Raw genomic sequence first — 20,799 nt, 5'->3', positions numbered from 1 at the left:
TAGGAAAACTTTTTTTAAATTTTTTTCTGAACCAGACCCCCCGGCACCAGAAAGGCAGCCTGTGTGGGTCGTGATGGCTCTGAATCAGGGTTCACGCCCCACACGCCTGGCCAGACCGCTTTGTTCACAGCCCATCAGCCAGTTCATTCAACTGCAGCTTCTGTTCCCAGCGATTTGAGGATTTCATGTTCTGCTTCGGGTCAAGATCATCAAACATTTCGGAAAGGAGTATCTTGTGAATATTTTAAAACCAGAAGTCCTGGCTCGTCAGCAAACACACCTCTGTTAGTGCCACCTCTGTAGCCATCCTGGCATCACTAAGTCCACATAAAGCAAGATTGTTTTTAAGCCGTGAGGAGGGTGTGTTCATAGGTCTGCGCGTCCCAGCAGGGTAAGAGGTCATGATTTTTTCTTTAGCACTGAGTTATTTACATTTTTGTTCCATAAATAAAAACAGAGGACACAGGGATGACCTGAGGATTTCCGGGTTTTTATAGCCCGTGTTAACAAGTTTTACTACTATCCGGGAAAAAATGGAGATGCCAGTGCTGTTTAAATAACTTAAGGGTGCCCCGACTTACGGGACTGTGGGGGCTCACTGCTCAGCCCCAGGGGAGACTGTGGGTGTGTTGGGGATGGGCCTCTGCAGCTCGAAAGGGGACTAATGGCTGATACTGCCTCCCAGTCTCATGGGCTACCTTCTACCCCAGTTATGTCAAAATATTTTCATCACAGTCTTAACAACAACCAATCAATTTTATGACTTAGAAGTGGAAAGAAGGTACTGATTTCGGCGCATGTGCTTAGGGGGAGGTACTGCTCTCTGAGCTTCCCACCCCGTGCCCCTCTCTGGCTCTGAGTCACCCTCCCCCGCCAGCCCCTCCCCTGCTCTTGTTTGTGCGTTTGTTTTTGCCTCTCGTTGGCTTACCTTTTGCTACTTGACTAAATATTTGCTTAATGTTAGAAATGGGACCCTTCACGCTAACTCTGCATGTCTTTGTTCTAGAAGTAAAATCCGTTGTGTTCTTATCAGCTTTATGAGTCCAAAGCTATGTACGAGCGCAGGGAATGGTTTTAAAGCATGCAATGGGGACATTTTCTAGAAACTCTGATGCTGTGAAAAAGACATCAGCCTCCTTAGAAAGTGTTTCAGATTTTCTTTCAGTAAAATTTGAATTTTGTTCTTGGGATAAGTTGGGTTTGTGATGGTTAGAAAATATTAATTTTGCCCATATATTACACAACGTCCTTTGTGACATAATTCTGTGCCAGAATAAGAATTTTATCCATCCTTTCCTAAACTGTGAGGTTTTATCTGCACTTTTTTAAAGTTAAAATATTGAAAGTGGTGAGCGTCAGGTCCAGAACGAGACCTGTGGAACTAAAATCGGAAAATATTTCCACGTTTCCCCTCGCAACCCCGCACCGCCCTATTTGAACAGGAGCCACACTAAGCTACAAATGTTCTAGCTTTTCACATAAGTCACCACTTAAGAAATTTTTTACTTCAACCCCCGAATTGTTCTAAGATTTTGTGTTGGCTTTTCAGGAGCCTTTAAGCACCTGCTCGCTAATGCAGCGCAGCGGGGTGACTTCATCCCTGTGCTCTGCGAGTGTGCAAGGGCTGGGTGTGCAATGCGCGCCCTGTACGCCTGCACCTGTTTGCACATCGCGAGCAGGAAAGGAGCCCCCAACACTCGGAGTCCTCTCGGGGCGCGGGAGGCAGGCGGGGACCCGGGGCGCGGGGGAGCTGCAGACCGCCGGACCCCCACCAGCACCCCTACCTGCGCCCCTACCGGCGCCTCTCCGGCGAGGCCCCGCCCCTGCCGCGCTAGGCCAAGCGGCGCGGGGGCGGGACCGTGGGCAGCAGCTAATGAGCGCAGACGGCCGGGCGGGCGGGGACGCGTTGCCCCGGCGACCGGCCCCGCCCCCGCGGCCAGCCTCGGAGCGGAGTGCTGGCTGGAGCTCTGTGAGCAGGTGAAGGAGCCGCGGACGCGCGATGCCCACGTGGAGCGCTCGGCGGCGGCCGGGCCGCACACTCGGACTGCTGCTGCTGGTCATCTTGAGCTTCTTGGTGCTCCGCAGGTGAGCAGACTCCCAGCCCTGCACACCTGCGTTCTCGCCTCCCCTCGCACCGGGGAGCCAGCCCATGAGCCCGCGCACCGCCGCCCGCGAAGCCCGAGTCCCCACGGGACCCGCTCTCCAGCCTCTCTGATCTGGAGCGCCGGCACCCGGTACCTCTGCGCTCCCAGCGGCCTGGGTGACGCCAGGTGCTGCGCTCCCGGTCCCCGGGCGTCTGTGCCCAGGGCTCCCCATTCCTTCTCCTCCTGGAGGTCCGCAGAACGGGCCTTCAGACCCCTCTCCGACGTCCCCAGAGCCGCGCGCCCCTAGTCTTCCTGCAGGAGCCCCCTCTGCTCTTCTCCCAGGTCCCCACATTTCCTGCCAAGCCTAGTGCTAGGCTTCTCTGTTCGGCAGAGGCCAGAGCTCCAGGGCTCACACTAAGGTCAATTTGGCCTGCCCAGTGCAGTCACAAGGACGCTGTCCCAAGGGTCCTCCAAGATCCTACCCTGGGTGCATTTGCCCTGTTCTAGGATTGATGAGCCTTCTCTCTCCACTCTCCCACCAGTCACCGGCTTACCCCTCTGCACTAGCCCCTTACAAAATGTTTGGGGGTGCATTTAGTGATAGAATAATTTACCCACAGCCAGTGTGGATGCTGGAGCCCCAAATTTTCCTAAACTGTGTCTGTTTATAGGATGCTACAGCCCTGACCCTATCTTTGAGGTCAATGACTCGCACTTTCCATATTCAAAACCTCCGGTGTTGCTGGGAAGGCAGGCCACAGTATCCAGTGCTTTGGCAGGAAAGTTAGTGTTGCAGCTGAAGGCTGAGCCCTTGGACCTGGCGGCAGGCATGCCACCATCGGCTTTATCTTTTGCTTCTTCTCTGTCCCCGTCGGAGGTTCTCTGGACTTCCTCCAGGAGATAGGGAGGGACACTTTTGATGGAGGGCCCCTGACTCTTCCCATTACCCCTTTCCAAGACCTAGGTGTCGTCTTTGTTTGGGAGGTAGGACGTCACGGTGTTGTTTGGGATAAGGAGATGGTGCGCTTCTCACTCTGGGGCCCAGAAGATTTAAGGGGTATTTTGTTTTCCACTTGTTCCCAAGATGTCTTCTTTCCTGTCTGTGGCCACTTACCCCTTCCTGGTTGACTGGTCCTGGCACCTGTAGTTGCGAGGCTGATGCAAAACCCAGGGGGATTCCTCAGCACCTGTGGCCTACGGCAGGATGTCCAGGAACCAGTCCCCCAGGAAGAAAGGCCAGAAGTGTGCAGGGAGCATGTGCTGTGCCCACTGTTGGAGGTCAAGGACGTGGCAGTTCTGCAGGGGACCCAGACAGGTCACTGGGGGGTGGCTCTGAGGGGCCTGAGACAGGCAGGTGGTACACCCTGGCCATCCAGGGGAAGTGGGGGTGGGTGCTTGTGGGTGTCTGGCAGGACAGAGGGCAAGGTGTCAGGCAGCCGAGTGGCCATGAGGAAGCCTGGGCTCTCAGGGTGAGTGAACATGTCCCCGGGTGGAGTGGCCTCAGTAGGAGTTGGTTGGGGCTCCTGGGGCTGCTGGGAAGAGCCACAGAGAAAGAACGGCTGTGTCTTGAGCCCCGGAAGCGGTGGGAATGCTTAGGAAAGGTGTTTTTCCCGCTGAGCCTTCTTTCTGAGCAGGTAAGACAGAGGCCAGAGCGGCTCTGAACCTAGCTCAGGGCCGCCTCTTAGCGTCCTCTGGATGACTCGTCTTCCGGGTGTCTTTTGGACTGCATCACCCTCCCAGGGGGCCTTCCACCCAGCTTGCGCTGGACAGCAGGGATTACGTCTGGGGGCCTAAGCAGAACATCCTTTGTGGCTTCCTCTCCCTGCCCTACTCTAGGTTGACTGGGTCATTAACTGAGTGGGAGGTGGGGCCTCTGCCAGCTGGTGTTGGGGATGTGGGTGTGGCCAGTGGGACAGAGGTCTCCTGGGGACTGGCTACTTGGCTGATGACTTTGTGGGGCGAAGCTGTCAGGATCAGAGGCAGGTATTTGGATGGGGGAGGGGCTGCTCGGCTGCAGCTTTTGTGTCTGAGTTTTTTTTAATTTAAGTATATTCAGTTTACAATATGTCAATTTCTGGTGCACAGCATAATGTTTCAGTCATACATGTACATACATATATTCGTTTTCATTATAAGTTACTTCAAGATATTGAATATTGTTCCCTGTGCTCTACAGAAGAAACTTGCTTATCTATTTTATATATAGTAGTTAGTATCTGAAAATTTAAAACTCCCAATTTATCCCTTCCCACCCCCTTCCCTTCTGCTGTAACCGTAAGTTTGTTTACTATGTGTATGAGTCTGTTTCTGTTTTGTAGATAAGCTCATTCATGTCTTCTTTTTTCTTTTTTTAGATCCCACCTATGAGTGGTATCATATGGTGTTTTTCTTTCTCCTTCTGGCTTACTTCACATAGAATGATGATCTCTAGGTCCATCCATGTTGCTGCAAATGGCATTATTTTATTATTTTTTATGGCTGAGTAGTATTCCATTGTATAAATATACCACAGCTCCTTTATCCAGTCATCTGTTGACGGACATTTAGGTTGCTTCCACGTCTTCTTAGCTGTCGTATATAGTGCTGCACTTTTTAAAAAATGATCTTTACCTTGGGCTGGTTCCTGGTCAATCACAGCTGTTTGATTACATCATATCCAAGAAACAGGAGGACCGTGAGGACTTTTCAGGAAGATTTTACCCTTTGGTTTTTAGTTGAAGAAAGGTCTTTTAAAAAGTTACCTTGATAGCAGGGTGATTGTCATGCAATAACCACGTGTTTGGCAGGGAGAATCTGCCAGGTTTTGATATGTGGACCTGCCCATGGACCCACCGCTGAAGTGAAGATAGTGAAAGTACCCATCAGCCCCAGAAAGTGCTTGCGAGGCCCTGGCGTCTCCCTGTACCCACCTCCCTAGCCGTGACGTGCTGCTTTCTGCCACCACACATTAGTTTGCATTTTCTAGAGTTTTTCAGAAGTGTGACCCTGAGGTACATCCTCTGTCTCGTTGGCCTCCTTCTGTCAGCATGTTGTCTGAGGTCCAGGACGCGTGGGTCTATGTCAGGGAACCACGGCTCTGGGCCTCACTCTCCCGCCTCTTCCAGCTGCCTGGACACAGGGATGCGAGCCGGTGTTGTCAGGGCGTGGTGCCCACTCAGGGCTTTCTTTTAATATCAGTGCATCCCTGAGCAGTGGTCTGGTTAGCTCGGCACCCATCACACCTGAGAGCTTAGCTGGCAGAGTCAGCAAAGAGGAGGCCGTCAGTTAGACCACACACCTCTCGCCTTCTCTGGTGCGTTTGTGTCTCCCCTGCCCCAGCACTGTTTGGATCTCAGGCCCCAGATCCTCTCAGAGGACAAGGACCCCCCCAGACCCCTTGGGGTAGATGGGTCACTCAGCCACAGAACCAGGTCACTTTGTTTGGGCCGAATCATGGCCAGTCTGTCTTCGAAGGGCAAGTGCACAGCTCTGCCTCTCATCCTGGGCTCCTGAGAGGTCACTGATTTGATGAGTTTTGCCTGTTCTGGGCTCTGTGCATGAGGCCTGAGTTGCGTTCCCTGGGGGGGCTCTCTGCACGCTGTCCTATTCATCTGGCAGTGGAAGTGCCACCCCTCTGACCCCTGGGGGGGAAGCTCACACCCGAGGCAGTGGCACAGGTGGGGAGGAGGTGTCTGAGCCACCCTGGGCCGGAGGGTGGCGTGGGCTCTGAGAGTCTCGGGACAGTCCGAGCTGGCAGCTAGAGGGGACCAGAGGGTCTCAGCAAGCACGCAGACAGTGAGGGTGTGTTGTCCCAGGAGACCACTGGGAACTCAGCACTAAGGAGCCACAGGTATCAGGAAGTTGGCCAAGGAGTTCTCTCCCTCTTCGTGCAGGTAAGGGGCTGGTGAGATAAAAGCTTTTCATCTTCCATTATGTCACCTTGAGTGCTCTTCTGATGCAGATTTGGGAGATGCTGGAGCTTAGAGAGATCTTTTCAGAACATGTAGTACCTGCCAAGGACTCTGGAGTCCGCCCCCCCGCCCGCCCCCTTGATCCTGCTGAGTTCTTTTGGAGAGGGGGCGTCTGCTGCTTCCTCTCCACTCCGTTCTACCTTTTGCTTAAATTGATTGCCTGGATATTAAAGGCTGTGTTGGCAGAGAGTCCCCTGGGGAGGGGCCCCCCCTGGGATGGAAGGGCGGGGTGGGGTCCCCAGAGGCCCATGGTGGGGAGGCAGGCCTGTCTTGAGGGGGTCTCGGGTGGTGACTATGGGTTGGTACCCGCTGCAGGACGGTGGCCGGGCCCCCCTTACAAAAGCACATTGTGTGTTCATGCCAAATTTACTTTGTGCCTGCATCATCTGTGAAGAGGATGGAATAGCTGAATAAAATGAGCTTCTCCCGGTCCTGGCCCCTGGGCGCCCTCTCCCCCACCGGAGGAGGTCCCAGCAACCGCTTCTCTCGGGGCCCCGCACAGAGGCCGGAAGCTGTAGCGTCTCCCCTTGTGTCCGAGGCTCAGGCTTATTCAAACAGCCCTCCTCCTGGGCATCGGTTGCTGCAACGTTGCAGGGAGTATCTGTTGGGTGTATTTCTGTGCCTAGAATGGCTGACCCTTGGAGATACTCATTTTAAATCCTGACGGACATTTGAAGTAAGTAAAAATAAGTTAGAGTAAGTAAATCAACATCATGTTCCGTTTCTGTTGGATCGGGCTGCGCTCTGAACCTGACGGGGAAATTCTGTTTGTGCTCAGAGCGATCTTGTAAGAACGAGCCCCACTCTTACATACCCAGGTCTGTCGGCCCCATGTGGTGGATTTTAAAGGCTGTTCACCACGTTGTCCCCTGTTTGATGAAGTCCTTCTTTTCCGACTCCGCAGGCATCTCCCAGTGTGGAAGCCCGTCGTCAGGGGAGCCCTTGGGGTTATCTTACAGAGCCGTCCTCTCCCCCGGGGCTCAGATGTGGCACTCTTTCTGTTTACGATGCTGGCAATGGAAATTTTTCCCAAAGAAAGAGCGCGGCGGCTTGTAACGTCAGGTCACTTTTGTGGTTGTTGTGTGGGTGATCACTAAGGAGGCGATATCGTCATTTCACAAGGGGGTCTCAAGCCTTTCTCTGGTACACGCTTGTTTGCGCACAGAGCCCTGTGGTCTCTAGATGTGGCCCCACCTGACCTGCCGCAGCCTGGTGCCGGCCAGTGCCTGGCGTGCCTGGGGCCTTCCTGGAGCCGCAGCCACGCCACAGACCTGAGTGGTGCTGCAGGACGACTGGGCATCCCCGCGGAATCAGTGGCTTGCTTTTGGACGGAAGGCCAAGCCCTTTGGAAGTATTCAGTACCTCTCCCAGCAAAGGAGGAACCAGACCCTCAGGCCCAGGCCAAGGAGCACATCCAGGAAGCTGGGCCAGGCCTGCACACAGAGCTCCGTCTCCCGGGGCCGAAGTCCTTGGGGCCCAAGGGTTGATCCAGGAGGCAGTCTTTTAGAGCAGAGGCATTAGGGACACCGGCTGGGGCCAGGGAGTGGGTGGTCCCTCCTTCCCCAGCTGAGGGGGCATGTACAGGGCTGAAGGCAAGGCCCAGACATCCCCGGTGGGCAGTTCAGGGGGTTGGGGTGGCCAAGGAAATTGGAGCCACATCAGAATCTTGAGAGTGATAGACAGAAATTTGTATTTTGGACCCAAGTGAGGATGTGTCATCCGGGCAGTTTAACGTGTCCGTCTGAGTGAACCCGGCCACTTGGACGGGTGGAGAGGTGACAGCGTTCTTGGTCAGCATCTTTAGTACGATGCCTTCGACCCAGATTCCGTTGACCCTCTGCTTAGGGGCCCTAGTGGGTCCCAGAGCACCTGGAAATTGGGTTTGTTAAGTCATCATCTCAGATTAGCAAGTGCATGTTATGTGTGGAACCAAGCCATTCAACCCTCAGGACCAGCAGGGACTCAGGTTCTGGGAACCGAACTGAGGACCATTTCTGCAGGGTCCTACCTCGCATACCAGCTTGTCCACAGCCTTGGTCAGCCTGAAATTGTGTGAGTGCTGCCCTGTCGCTGCTGGAGACAAACACCCTGCAGGGCTTGATGACTCTGTCTCTGCCGCTTCTGGGTGCGTGGACGCCAGCCTGTCTGGATCTGGGCACGTCTGTGTGACCCCATGGCAGGCCCGCCTATCCCACCCCGACCCAGTCGTGGTCACCATTTGCTGCACCTACAGGGGACGCAGGGACGCCCTGCGGCAGGGCAGGGGGTGCTCCAGGCCTGTCCTGATTAGCGCACTTTGTTCAAGGAGGGGATGGGGTCTGGCCCTCCCCCACCACCGGCTGGGAACCCACTTGTGGGCCCGGCTCATGGGAGGGGTGCTGTGAGACTGTCACCTGCTCATCTGCCCATTTTCAACCAAACGTGTCCACTCGGTCCCTCTGACCACATCCCGTGACCTGCAGACCGTGCCCTCTGTCCTCAAGGATGGTGTGAAGTATGAGCAGGCTCCTCCCTCCCCCCTCCCTCCCCCGTCCCCTCCCGATGACACCCCTGCTCCAGGAGGGTCTCTGCTCCACGTTTCCCTGGCAGCCTGCGCTGTGCCTGCAGGAGGGGTGCCAGTGACAGGATCGCGGAGACCGTGAGGCTGTGTGAGGCCCCGCCAGGGTCCTGACACGGGACCTCCTGCCAGGAGCCTCTCAGGAGGCTGCAGACAGAGCAGAATAGTCCAGAGGACGATCAGGTCGGGGTTGAGGCCCGCTGTCCAGGTTGTTCTAGGACCGAGAGGCTGCTCACCCACAACGAAGCAAAGACAAAGGCAACAGGAATTCAGAAGGTGTTAATATGAGCTCCGGCCGGAGAGAAGGCAGGTGCCCTGGTCAGCGAGCCTGCCGTCCGTCCATGTGTCGCAGTGGCCCCAGGCCCGCCCACGGTTCCCGTCCAAAGCCGTGCTTCCCAGTCTGTTACTACACAAAACACAATAGAAACAAGTGACTGGAGAAAGGACACAGACAGAAAAGTATACAAGGTACCGCCCAGCCTTTCATGACTGGCGTCAGTGGACACATGGCCACTGCCATCGCAGGGAAGCGTCCCCACCTCTGGATGGACCCGGCAAGGACCAGGCGCTGGCTGTGTGGTGAGGCCAGCGGGCTGGAGTGGACCATCTACACCCTCTCCCGCCCGTCTGCTGGCCGTTCCCCGAGGACACTGGCCTTCACGTCTGTGCTGTTGCCCCCGGTTTACTGTGTGTTCTTGTATCCCTGGGTTCAAGCGCCCTCTTCTCCACGAAGTCCCCTCCGGCTCTGCCCAGCTGGTTTAGGTGGTTTAGGTGGGTTCTTCGTTCAGCAGTTACCTGTGCACTTGGCCGCTGTCCTCTGTCGTCATGAAGCCGGCTGCCCAGTGGGGCCCAGCACATGATGAAAACGGGGGCCTCGTTTAAGCATCACTAAGACTTTCAGGGTGGGGATATGTTTGCATGTGGTGACGTGGTGGCCACTGTAGCCACGTCTTGTGCCATCAGGGTGTGGGGTTGCTTGTCAGGCCCCAAGCTCACTCTCACGGGGGCCTCCTGAGTGTGGGGCCCTGGAGCTGCATGGTCCCTGCTGCAGAGCCGGCCTGCCGTGTGTGTGCGCGCGCGTGCGCTCACGCGCGCACGTGTGGCTGTGTGTGTGACTCCCTGCAGCTCTCAGGACTGGAGCTGTCCTCCCCGGCCTGCCTGGGTGGCGGAGGCCGCAGATGTCGGGGTCCTCCCAGGGCTGGGTGCTCGGAGGGGCTTTGGCGGGATGGGAGCGGGCTTTCTGAGGAGCTCACGCTCGTGCAAGCAGCTGTGTGTGTGCGCCACATGCAGTTGCTGAAGTGTGAACCGTTAAAGACTGCGGCCAGTGAGCAGCAGGGCCCTGGCTGCTCCACAGCACAGAGTGTGCATGTGGACAGTCAGAGCTGAGGCCCTTGGCCTTGTAGGTGGAGGAGAAGCCACCGGCACGTGGGAGAAGGAGGCCAGTGCTGGTGGCGGAGATGGGGGCACCCAGAGCTGGAGAGGGGCCCGCCCGCAAGCTCAGTGGGTGTTGGCCATGGGCCTGCGGGTCCGCCCAGGGCCTCCACCCGAGGCGCTGCAGGAGGAGCCGTCCTGGAGGGGAGTCTGGAGTCAGGACTTCTGGTTCTCACGTGACTGTTTCAACCAGCGTGTGGTTTTAGCCATTGTTTCAAAATGAGTGGAAAGACCAGAGTGGTTTAGGGACTTTTAAAGCAAAGGAAAATCTGCTTTCGCACCAGATGCACTCACTCTGGTTGTGTGTCTCCAACTTTCCGAAACTCCTGGCTGGAAACTCCTGCTCCCACCTCTCTCGCTGCTCCCTCTGGCCGTCAGGAGATGGGGCGCAGCAGAGAAGGAGGGGTTCTTGGAGCCCTGAGTCTCAGGGTCAGTTTGAGGGCCTCCCCATGGCCAAACCGCTAGATGCCAAGAGGTGCTTCTTCCAGGATTAAGACTTTCCAGCGTCCCCCAAACCCGCCCTGGGGCTCCCTGTCCTGCCGGCTTGTCCCTGGGCCAACACTCCATCTTCAGGTCACAGTAAGACCTGGAATCTGGTCAAGAGCTGACACCGTTCCTAACCAGGTGCCTCTTTCCAGGTCTCTGCCCCTCACGCCCGGCAGCTGTGACCATGAGGTGGCTCGGAGGTACTGTTCCAAGCAGTCGCTGCTTCGGTGTTTAGTCAGATGGCCTCGTCAAGCTGGCCATCGTAGGAAGCCGGGTCCTCCCCCGAGTTCCCCCCCGAGTCCCAGCACCCACAGGCAGCTTCTCAGCCCTAAAACCCCTCCCCGTGCAGTGTGACCCTTCCTCCTTGCTGTGAGCACATTCTCCGTGTGAAACACCACGTGTGTCTTGTGCACGGGCTGGAGGGTGAGGGTGTGGAGCTGGACACCGGGCAAGAGGAAGCCTGTCCCGGCTGCACTCTCACTGCCTGGACACCAGCTCGCCCCCCAGGATGGGCGTCCGACGACTGCTCTCCTTGCAGGTGGAGCTGGCGCGGCCTGGTCCCCACGTGGCTGAGACACCGGCACTCGGGGCTGCAGGCCAAAGGCCAGAACTTCATGCTGGAGGACTCCACCTTCTGGATCTTTGGGGGCTCCATCCACTACTTCCGGGTGCCCCGCGAGTACTGGAGGGACCGCCTGCTGAAGCTGAGGGCCTGCGGCTTGAACACCCTGACCACGTGAGTGCGGCCGCCCTGGCCACCAGGCCGCTTTCCTGGGAGAGGTCCTGGGGTCTGCGTCCCGGGCCTCTTGGTGTTTTGTGGACTGGCTTTGAAGACAGTTCTAAAAAGAGTTACAGGGATGTTCTGAGCTAGGACAGCATAGCTGAACAAAGTGTGTAATTTTCCAGGAAGACTACCTAATAAGGTCCTTTTATTGCAAATGTGAGTTCTGATCCGGGGGGGATGTCCTCATGTGGTAGGGCTCCTGGAGCCGGTGGCAAGATTGCAGGGTGAGCATTTTGCTTTATTAAAGCCAGATAATCTGTATAATCTCTTGAGTCTGAACTGGAAGCTGGCAAGCCTCTCCCTTTACCTGTGCAGGCTTGGCAGGGGGGGGAGGCTCCACCACAGCGGGGGCGGGGGGGGGGGCCGGTCCAGGAGAGAAGCCGCCATCCTTACTGTTACCACGTGTGACTCCACGCCTCTGCCTCCTGAGCGGGGTCCCTTAAAGGACCTGCTTCGTGTCCTTGTCTTCTCTTTAGAGTAAGAACCTCCATTCTGTCACCGGGTTTGGGATTCTGGAGGCGGCGGCAAACATGGGCTGATGATTGAGGGTTCCTCTTACCCTCCGTTGAACTGGGTTTCCTCTGAAGCGACTTCTCTGGCTGGGAGGGAGGGGGACGCGCTCGGGCTCCCCTGTGGCCTGTTTCACCCCCCCCCCACAGGAGGTGGCTTACCCTGGTTTCTCTGAGGTCCCTAAATCTCCTCAATTAGTTCTCGGTTCCAGTGCTGACACCATTAAGACAGTGCACCTAGGAAACACATCTTCAACCGTCATGACGGGTTTTGGGGATAGAAAGTGCTAATTTTTAGGGAGATGAAGTGGAATAAATGAACAGCTCATGCCTGTAATTCTCTTTCCTGCCACAGCTACGTCCCGTGGAACCTCCACGAGCCAGAAAGAGGCAAGTTCGACTTCTCCGGGAACCTGGACCTGGAGTAGGTGCTGCTGCTGCGCCCGCGACCCTGCGGGGCGGGGCGGGGCGGGGCGGGGCTCCTTGGGGCGGGCGGGGACCGCGGGCGTCTGCACTCTGCTCCCCCCCCCACCCCCCCGAGAGCCAGAGAGAGACTGGGGTCTGGAGCCTGTTCCCAGGACCCGGGGGACTCGCTCCCGTGGTGACCCTGTTACTCCCAGGGCCCAGGCCATCTCCCCGTGCCCAGAGGTGTCCGGCCCCGTCCCCGGGGTGGGCCCCCCTCTGCAGTGCGGTCCATGCGTTCTGGCCGCCTGGGCGGGGACGGGGGCTGCCCCTCCAGGGCCGCAAGGCCATCCGGGCCAGTCTCCCTGTCGGACCCCCGTACCCCTCTGTGCCCCTCCTCCTGCCCCAGAGAGCTGTGCAGACGTCCTAGGCTGGGGGCCTCTGCTGTGACCTGGTGGGGGTGTCCCCTGCTCTGTGTGTGGGGGCCGCGTCCTGCCCTCAGTGCCACCAGCCCTGTGAGAAGAGGGGAGGCGAGGAGGGGGCGCGGTGGTGCCGAGCTGTCCGCCCCTTGGCTCTGAGGCCTGAGCGCTGGTGACTCTGGCTCCCTAGGGCCTTCGTCCTGCTGGCCGCGGAGGTCGGGCTGTGGGTGATCCTGCGTCCGGGCCCCTACGTCTGCAGTGAGCTGGACCTCGGGGGCTTGCCCAGGTGAGTGGGGCTGGGGGTGGGGGCGGTGGGGCCTCCGGCAGTGGCTTGACTTGAATTCTGTGCTTGTGCAAAACGCTAATCAGAAATGTAGGTTTAATTTCATTGTCAAAGTTTATTTTTCATTCTGTCCTGAAGTTCCTTTTCAGAATAAGTGGCCCATTTAAGTGATGCCCCAGTTGTGGCCCTGGTCAGATTCCACGTGGTCCTTTTGTGGCGAGCAGCAGGGCCGCCATCCTCCCAGCCCTGGGCCTCCGTGTGGAGCCGGAACTCCGCGGGTTATTTGTCTGCCCCTGACCGGCCTCGCTTTCTGATAAGCAGGTTTTTAAAGCCCCAGTGTTGTGAGGAAGTGTAGGGGAAGCAGCTGCTTTGCTTCCTCCTTCGTCTTCAGATCTCAGACCTTAGTGCGCCGTCGTGGTGTGTGGTCTCCACGGGGGTCAGCAGTGTGTCTGGTCAGATGCGGACTTGGGCCAGAGTCCCCGGGCAGCACATCCAGTCCTCGTCCTCATCCTCGGGGCCACTGATTTCCAGCAAAAAGGTCTTCCTGTGAGCAGGAAGCCACCCTCAGTGCTCCAGCCAGTTAGCCTCCCCTCCCTGCCCCGCCGCTGGCAGGGGAGGGGAGGAGGCTGGTCCCGTCTGCTCTGTCTGCTGGGCCTTCTCCTGGGGGGCCCTCACACTCTCATCTCTAGAGTGACCCCGCCCCACCCTAGGGGCCCAGGCAAGCAGTCTCCTCTGTCCCTGGGCCATTCAGCTTGGCCAGGGCACCCCCAGCAAGGCTCACACAGCCAGAGTGGCCTCCCCACACCTGGGGATTAGAAACCTGTGTGTCAGCGATGTCTCTGGCTCAGGCCCCAGTCGGGAGATGGGGGGAGGACAGGATTAAGTCTTGGCCGAGTAGCAGCAGGGGCTCCAGCGCTCAGACCTCCCTGCACTCACCTGTCCATGCAGGTCTGGGTCGCGGGGAGGACAGGCTCGTGGTGGTGGGGCAGCCCCGGGGAGGGGGCGAGCTGGGAGCACTGGGAATCCCACAGGATCCCGGTGAGGATGAGAGACAGAGCTCTCTAGATAAGACGGGGTCAGACCCGAGGGAGCTGCCGTCTCCTTGTCCAGGGTTACCTGACTCAGATCGATGGCTTTCTGACCCCGTTCCAGACTTCAGATCAGGATGAAAGATGCATCAGAGCCTCTTGTAAAAATACCAGTGTTGCTCAGAATTTCATGTGAGAGGGGAAACACCCTGGCTCCAGCTCTGGGAGTGACGCTCCGCTCACCTGGGGAGCAAGGTCACACAGGCAGGTTGCAGGAGGGACTAATCTTGGTCTCCAGCTCCTCCCATGAGTGGGCTCTGAATACTGATGAGGGGAAGGTGGGCATGGAGGCGGCTGGACCAGAGTTGGCCTCTCAGCTGCATCTCATGCTTCTTCTTCTGGGTGACCTGGAAGGTGGCACCTGTGTCCTCTGACCCTGTGATTCCTCATTCCATTCTCCTCACCCCTTTGTATTGAGACTGGAGTAAACGCTTGAAAACTGGGCCTTGAGTTCAATGAGAAGCCTTTCTCACGCTGACTGGCAGCCAGCCCTGAAGCTGGAAATAGAGTGGCCTCAGGGCTGTGACTTCTGGGGACACGGGGCCGTGACCTCGGGGGATGCAGGGCTGTGCCCTTTGCGGGAGGCAAGCATGTGACCTCGGGGGGCGCGGGGCTGTGACCTCGGGGGGCGCGGGGCTGTGCCAGGCCTGATCCAAGCGGTGTCTGCCCCCAGTCTGTGGTGTAGCATCCTGCCTGCCACCCCCGCCCAGTGGAGGTGGCTCAGAGGTCCTTACTCGTTCCCAAGCTCTCTGACCCTGCCTCTTTGTCACGCATCACCCTGCCCAGGGCGAACCCACAGACAGCAAAACTAACCACCCTCCCCTTTGTTCAAGCTGGCTACTCCAGGACTCCGGCATGAGGCTGAGGACAACCTACAAGGGCTTCACTGACGCAGTGGACCTTTATTTTGACCACCTGATGTCCAGGGTGGTGCCCCTCCAGGTAAGGGTGGGCACGCTCTCCCTCCCCCTCCCCGTCCCCCAGTGGTGGCCGCAGCCTGGGTGGAGCCCTCAGGCCAGGGGCTCGCAGCACCTTTGACACAGGGCCCAGCCCTCCCCACGGCGGGGTCTCTTTGGAGGTCTATTTCAGTGTTGCCTCCAGGGGCCCTTGACGCCCGGATAACTGGAAACCCCCGTCTGTGTCCCCACAGCCCAGTGGCTCTGCTCTGCTGGGGGGAGTGTACGTGGGGAGGCCCCTGCCTGGGGGACGGCAGGACTTCTTGTAGTTGTAAAGTTACCACTGAGGACATTGCACGGTACATCCTTCTGCTACCAAAAAGGTGCCGCATGACACACCTAACATTCAAAGCATAGGCGTTAAAGCGAATTTTGGGGAGTATCTTAACATTGCATGTAATAATCGGAAACAGTGAAAAAGCAGGAATGAAAGTAATTAACCCAGTTGCTTCTGTAAAAATAAGAAGTGTGACGCCAAGAAGTTAGAACATCAGTAAAAACTGCTTTGAGTCAATGGTTTGGGATACTCCCAGCACACACAGATCAAAGGAACTGCTGGTCATTTGCATGGTAGGCAAATAAAACACAGGATACCCGATTAAATGTGATTTTCAGATAAGCAAGGAGTAAATTTTTTTTAGTATAAATGTGTCTCCATCTGTTTTGTTTCTGATTTTTAGTTATTTGAGTTTTTTCTCTCCTATTAATCTGACTAAAGTTTTGCCAATTTTGTTGATCTTTCCAAAGAACCAGCTCTTGGTTTTGTAGCTTTTTCTCCATTGTTTTTCTAGTCTGTATATTTTCTCTGCTCTAAAATTTATTATTTCCTTCCTCTGCTACCTTTGAGTTTAGTTTGTTTCTCCTTTTCTAGTTCCTTAAGGTGAAAAGTTAGGTTGTTGAGTTGAGAGCTCTCATCTCTTCTAATGTGTTTACAGTTGTGAATGTCCCTCTGAGCACTGCTTTCACTGCATCTCATACGTTTGTTCTGTTGTTTTCATTTTAATTTGTATCAAGATATCTTCCAACTTCCCTGTAATTTCTCCTTTGAGATACTGGTTGTTTATTCACATACTTAGGAATTTTCCAGTTTCCTTTCTGTTGCTGGCTTCTAGTTTCATCTTATTCTGACTGGAAAAGATACTCCATATGCTTTCAGTCTTTTAAAATTCATTAAAACTTGTTTTGTGGCCTAACATATGGTTTATTCTAGAGAGTGTTCTGTGTACATTTGAGAAAAACGTGTTCTGTGCTGTTGGGTGCTGTGTCCTCCGTGCACATGTGGGGTCCATTTGGTCTGTGGTACTGTTCAAGTCTCTGTATCCTTGCCTTGCTGATCTTCCATCTGGTTGTTCTATTACTGAAGATGGGGCGTTGAAATCTCCTGTTTTTATAGAGCCACTTTTTCCTCTTTAATTGTCAATATTTGCTTCAAATACTTTGGAGGTCTGATGTTCTGTGCATATATGTTTATAATTATTATATCTTCTAAATTGACCCTTTTATCATTGTGTGAATATATATATATATATGTATGTATATATGTGTATGTGTGTATACACACATACACACACACACACACACACACACACACCCATGTATATTATACAATGTCCTTCTTTGTGTCTTCTAACAGCTTTTGACTTTAAGTCTATTTTGGTTGGTATTAGTCATCCCTGCTCTCTGTTGGTTACTATTTGCATAGAATATTTTTTTCCATCCTTTCATTTTCAACCTGTGATTGTCCGTAGATCTAACATGAGTGTCCTGTAGACAGCACATAGTTGGATACTGTTTTTTTATCCACTCTGCAAATCTGTGTCTTTTGGTTGGGGAGTTTAATCCATTTACACTTAAAGTAATTACTGATAGGAAAGCACTTACTTTTGTTATTTGTTTTCTGTATGTCTTATAGTTTTTTTTTTTATCCCTCATCACCTTCATTACTACCTTCTTTGTATTTAGTTGATTTTTTTTAGTGATAAGTTTTGATTCCCTTTTCATCTCCCTCTGTGTATATTCTGTCGATATTTTGATTGTGGTTACCATTGGGATTACATATACTGTCCTAAAGTTATGGCATTCTGTTTTATGTTGACACCAGCTTAACTTCAGTCACAAAGGCTCTACTCCTTTACAGCTCTGCCCCCTTTTTATTACTGTTGTCACAAATTATACCTCTATATATTGTGCCAGTTAATACAGATTCATAATTATTTTATGCATTTGTCTTTTTAAATCCTGTAAAAATAAAAAGTGGAATTATAAACTAAAATTCTAATAGTGCTGGTTTGTACATTTTTTTTCACATATTTACCTTTACTGGAGAACTTTATATCTTCATTTGGCTTTGAGTTCTCGTCTAGCATCTTTTTATTTCACCTTGAGGGACTCCATGTAGCATTTCTTGTAAGGCAAGTCTAGTGGTAATGAGTTCCCTCGGGTTTTGTTTGTTTGAGAATATCTTAAAGTTTTCTCTTATTTTTGAAGGATAGTTTTGCTGGATATAGAATTCTTAGCTGGTAGTTTTTGTTTTTCCTTCAGCACTTTAATATATTATCCCACTGCCTTTGTCCTGCAAGATTTCTGATGAGCTATCCACTGATAGTCTTATTGGGGATGGTTAGCAGACATTTGGTCCTGTCCAAAATGTGCATAAGACATTTGGTCCACGCTAAAAGGTCTTTGATGTTTGGTCTTGTCCAAGACCATTTGGCATGGTCCAAGTATGCACATCGACATTTTGGACAGGACCAAATTTCAAGGACCTTTTGGCATGAATTAAATGTCTTATGGACTGAATGTCTTATGGATGTTTTGGATAGGACCACATGTCCTGCAAGGTTGGGGACCCTTTGTCCATGTCAAGTTACTTTTCTCTTGCTCCTTTTAAGAATCTCTGTCTTTGGCTTCTGACCATTTGATAATGTGTACTGGTATGGGTCTTTGATTTAATGCTCCCTGGAGTTCACGGAAGCTTCTTGGATTTGTATATCTATGTCTCCTCAAATTTGAGAGGTTTTTTAGCTATTATTTCTTCAAATAATCTCTCTGCCCCTTTCTTTATTATCCTTTTAGGGTGTCTGTACTGAATATATTAGTCTGTTTACTGATGTTGCTTAAGTCCCTCAGGCTCTGTTCACTTTTCTTCTTTCTTTTTCCTTTTTGCTCCTCAGACTCAATACTTCAAAATGACCTGTCGTCAAGTTTGCCCGATCTTTCTTCTGCCTGTTTGAATCTGCTGTTGAACTCCTATGGTGAATTTTTCTATTTAGATAATGTACTTTCCAGCTCCAGAATTTCTGTTTAGTTTTTGTAATAGTCTCTGTCTCTTTATTGATACTCTCACTTTGTCTGTATGTCCTTTTCCGGATTTCTCTGTCCATGTTTTTCTTTAGCTCTTTGAGCATATTTATGACAGTTATTTTAAAATCTTTGTCTAGTAAGTTCAGTGGTGTGTTTCTTTAGAGACTGTTTCTGGAGATTTATTTTGTCCCTTTGAATGAGGTATGTTTTCCTGTTTCTTTGTATGCCATGTTTTTTGGTTGAAAACTGGGCATTTGAGGAAACAGCCCCTCTCCCAGTTCTTGCAGTCTGCAGGGACACCTTTACTATTCAGGGGGCTCTTGGAGATCAGCCTGGGATGAAGGCTTGAGATCATTTCACATGTTTCCTTGGCATGTATCCTATCCGGCTAGTGTGTATGTTTTTATTTATTTTATTTTTAATTTACCCCAGCTGCTTTTATGCCTTGATTCCCAGAGTCTCACCCTGGCTTCTTCCTGTGGCCTGAGGTGTTCTTTGTGTTCCTCTGCCTGTGACACTTTGCCGCCAGGCATCCTTGGGTGCTGGTCCCCAAGAGTGCTGACATGCTGTGGGCCATGCCTGTCTTCTGCAGCTCCCAGCCAGAGGTCCAAACTGTACCAATATGCTCTGTCTGATCTCAAAGTCAGATAGCAGCGGCTAGTCCACCAGGCAGCGGGCAGCCTACAGACAGCTCTGAATGTTGCAAACAAGCTCTGTCCCTTCTATCCTGGGGAAGGGGACTGTAATCGGGGTGGGTCCTTCTGACTGTACCATGAGATACCAGGGAGGGGGCGGGACACCATGGAATTTCCTGCCATTTGAAAAATGTCTTCTTCTTGATTGGGCATTCAGTTGTTTGCTTAAACACTTGGCTTCTTTCCAAAGCCCCTACAAAGTTATTTTAGTCAGTGTGTAGTTGTTTATTTGATGTTTCCACAGGGGAACAGGGTCCTGGAGCCTCCTGCTCTATGTCCTCTGACGTCACTCAATTATACACCAAGCTTTCTGAGACCTGCTCTTTGAAGTGGGATGTATTTCTGGTATTCGGCGACGAGCTTCTGTGGCTCCCATGACACCCATGCCCTGACCGTTTCTCTCTTCCCCAGTACAGGTACGGAGGACCTGTCATTGCTGTGCAGGTGGAGAACGAGTATGGCTCCTATAACAGAGACCCTGCCTACATGCCCTATGTCAAGAGAGTAAGCGTCAGCTTGGGCCCTGTCTCCATGCTCTTTCCGTGGGGTGTGTTACGGGCTCTGGTGTGGTGTGCGGGTCTGGTGCTCCTCTCCGGTCAAGACCACATCTCCCGGCACCATTTACTAATTAGTGAACCCATTCTCCCTCCCTTTAGTTCCACAGAGTCCTCACCTGTTTACCCTTTGTTGGTTGACATTAGTGGAAGCACAGTTCACACGTGGTGTTGCCAGGGCCAAGGGTAAAGGATCCTTAACTGGGTGGCAGTGGTAGGGGGTCTTCCTGGGGGGCTGCTCTCACTCCGGCACCTGAGGCCGTGGCCGCACCCTCCGCCGCACATTGGCTCCGTATGGGGAGTTGCTTCAACTCGCTGTGCTCGGGCTACATGCTCTGCCGGTTAAATGAGGGTCCCTGGGGTGGAGTCAGATATTTGGGTCCAGTGTATGGTGCAGTCGGGAGTGCCACGGTGGGAGCTCAAGCTGACTGGAGCTTTGTTGAAATGCAGGCAGCTTTCTGCACAGAACAGTCGTTTGCGGAGACTCTCCCCCTTTCTCTCCTTTGAGGAACGGCAGGCTGACTTGTCTGATCCCTCACAGGCCTTGGAGGACCGGGGTATCGTGGAGCTGCTCTTGACCTCAGACAACAAGGACGGCCTGAGCAAGGGGGTCATGGATGGAGGTACTTGCCTGTTGGGCATGTAGGGGATGGGGGACTGGGGCGGCACCCTGGCCTGGCTGTGCTCCCCCAGACGGCCTGAGCCACAGCGGAGTTCTCTGTTGCCTGTTCTCCTGTGTGCGTGGGTCTGGGCCTCAGGGGGTAGGGGAGGCTGGGACAGGTGGACTTGGGTAGACCCTGTGGCTGGCCTCTCAGTCCCCACACCGGGCCGTCGCCCTGCGTCTCCCTGTCCTGTGGACGTGCTGCTCCCACACAAGCAAGCCCTTTCTCCCCAGCCCCGTCCTGTCGGCATAACCAGGTTTTCTCCCTCCTGGTCTGTAACACCCGCACATAAACGTGCTGCTCTTTCTCCCCCCGATAGGGCTCTGCTGGCCCACGTCCCTGCAGGGTGTTCTGTTTCTCCGCTGTCCCCTTGACCGTCCCCTCCTCCATGCTCCCTGGCCCCTGGCCCCTTGCCTCCCGGTCTTGGCCCCAGGCGAGCCCAGTACCACCCTCCTCTCTGCACCAGCCCTGCCCCTTTCGGGGTCGCGGTGGCCTCCCCATGCATGACACTGTCCCCGACCTCCGTGGTACCTTCAGTGTCTTTTCCTTGAAACGTCGTCGTTCTCCCTGGCGTCCGGGGCGATTCTCGGACCTGGCTGGTCTCCTGGGGGCCTGTCCTCCCACCGTAAGACGGGC

General features: G+C 54.0%; 1 protein-coding gene across 1 annotated transcript in view; it reads left to right on the top strand.

Moving 5' to 3' along the window:
• The first annotated feature begins 1,959 nt into the window (after positions 1-1,959).
• GLB1L2 (galactosidase beta 1 like 2) overlaps positions 1,960-20,799 on the top strand; it is a 30,822-nt gene continuing 11,982 nt past the window's right edge. The window contains exons 1-7 of the mRNA XM_032472464.1: positions 1,960-2,085; positions 11,047-11,244; positions 12,157-12,225; positions 12,813-12,908; positions 14,827-14,935; positions 19,359-19,451; positions 20,043-20,124. Of these exons, the coding sequence (XP_032328355.1) occupies positions 2,000-2,085; positions 11,047-11,244; positions 12,157-12,225; positions 12,813-12,908; positions 14,827-14,935; positions 19,359-19,451; positions 20,043-20,124 (733 nt within the window). The 5' untranslated portion in view covers positions 1,960-1,999. The remainder of the gene's footprint in view (positions 2,086-11,046; positions 11,245-12,156; positions 12,226-12,812; positions 12,909-14,826; positions 14,936-19,358; positions 19,452-20,042; positions 20,125-20,799) is intronic.

This window comes from Camelus ferus, chromosome 33 (assembly GCF_009834535.1).
Source record: "Camelus ferus isolate YT-003-E chromosome 33, BCGSAC_Cfer_1.0, whole genome shotgun sequence".
In the NCBI taxonomy this organism is placed as follows: domain Eukaryota; kingdom Metazoa; phylum Chordata; class Mammalia; order Artiodactyla; family Camelidae; genus Camelus; species Camelus ferus.
Note: the sequence above shows the minus strand (reverse complement) of the source record. Positions and strands in the feature narration are given on the sequence as shown.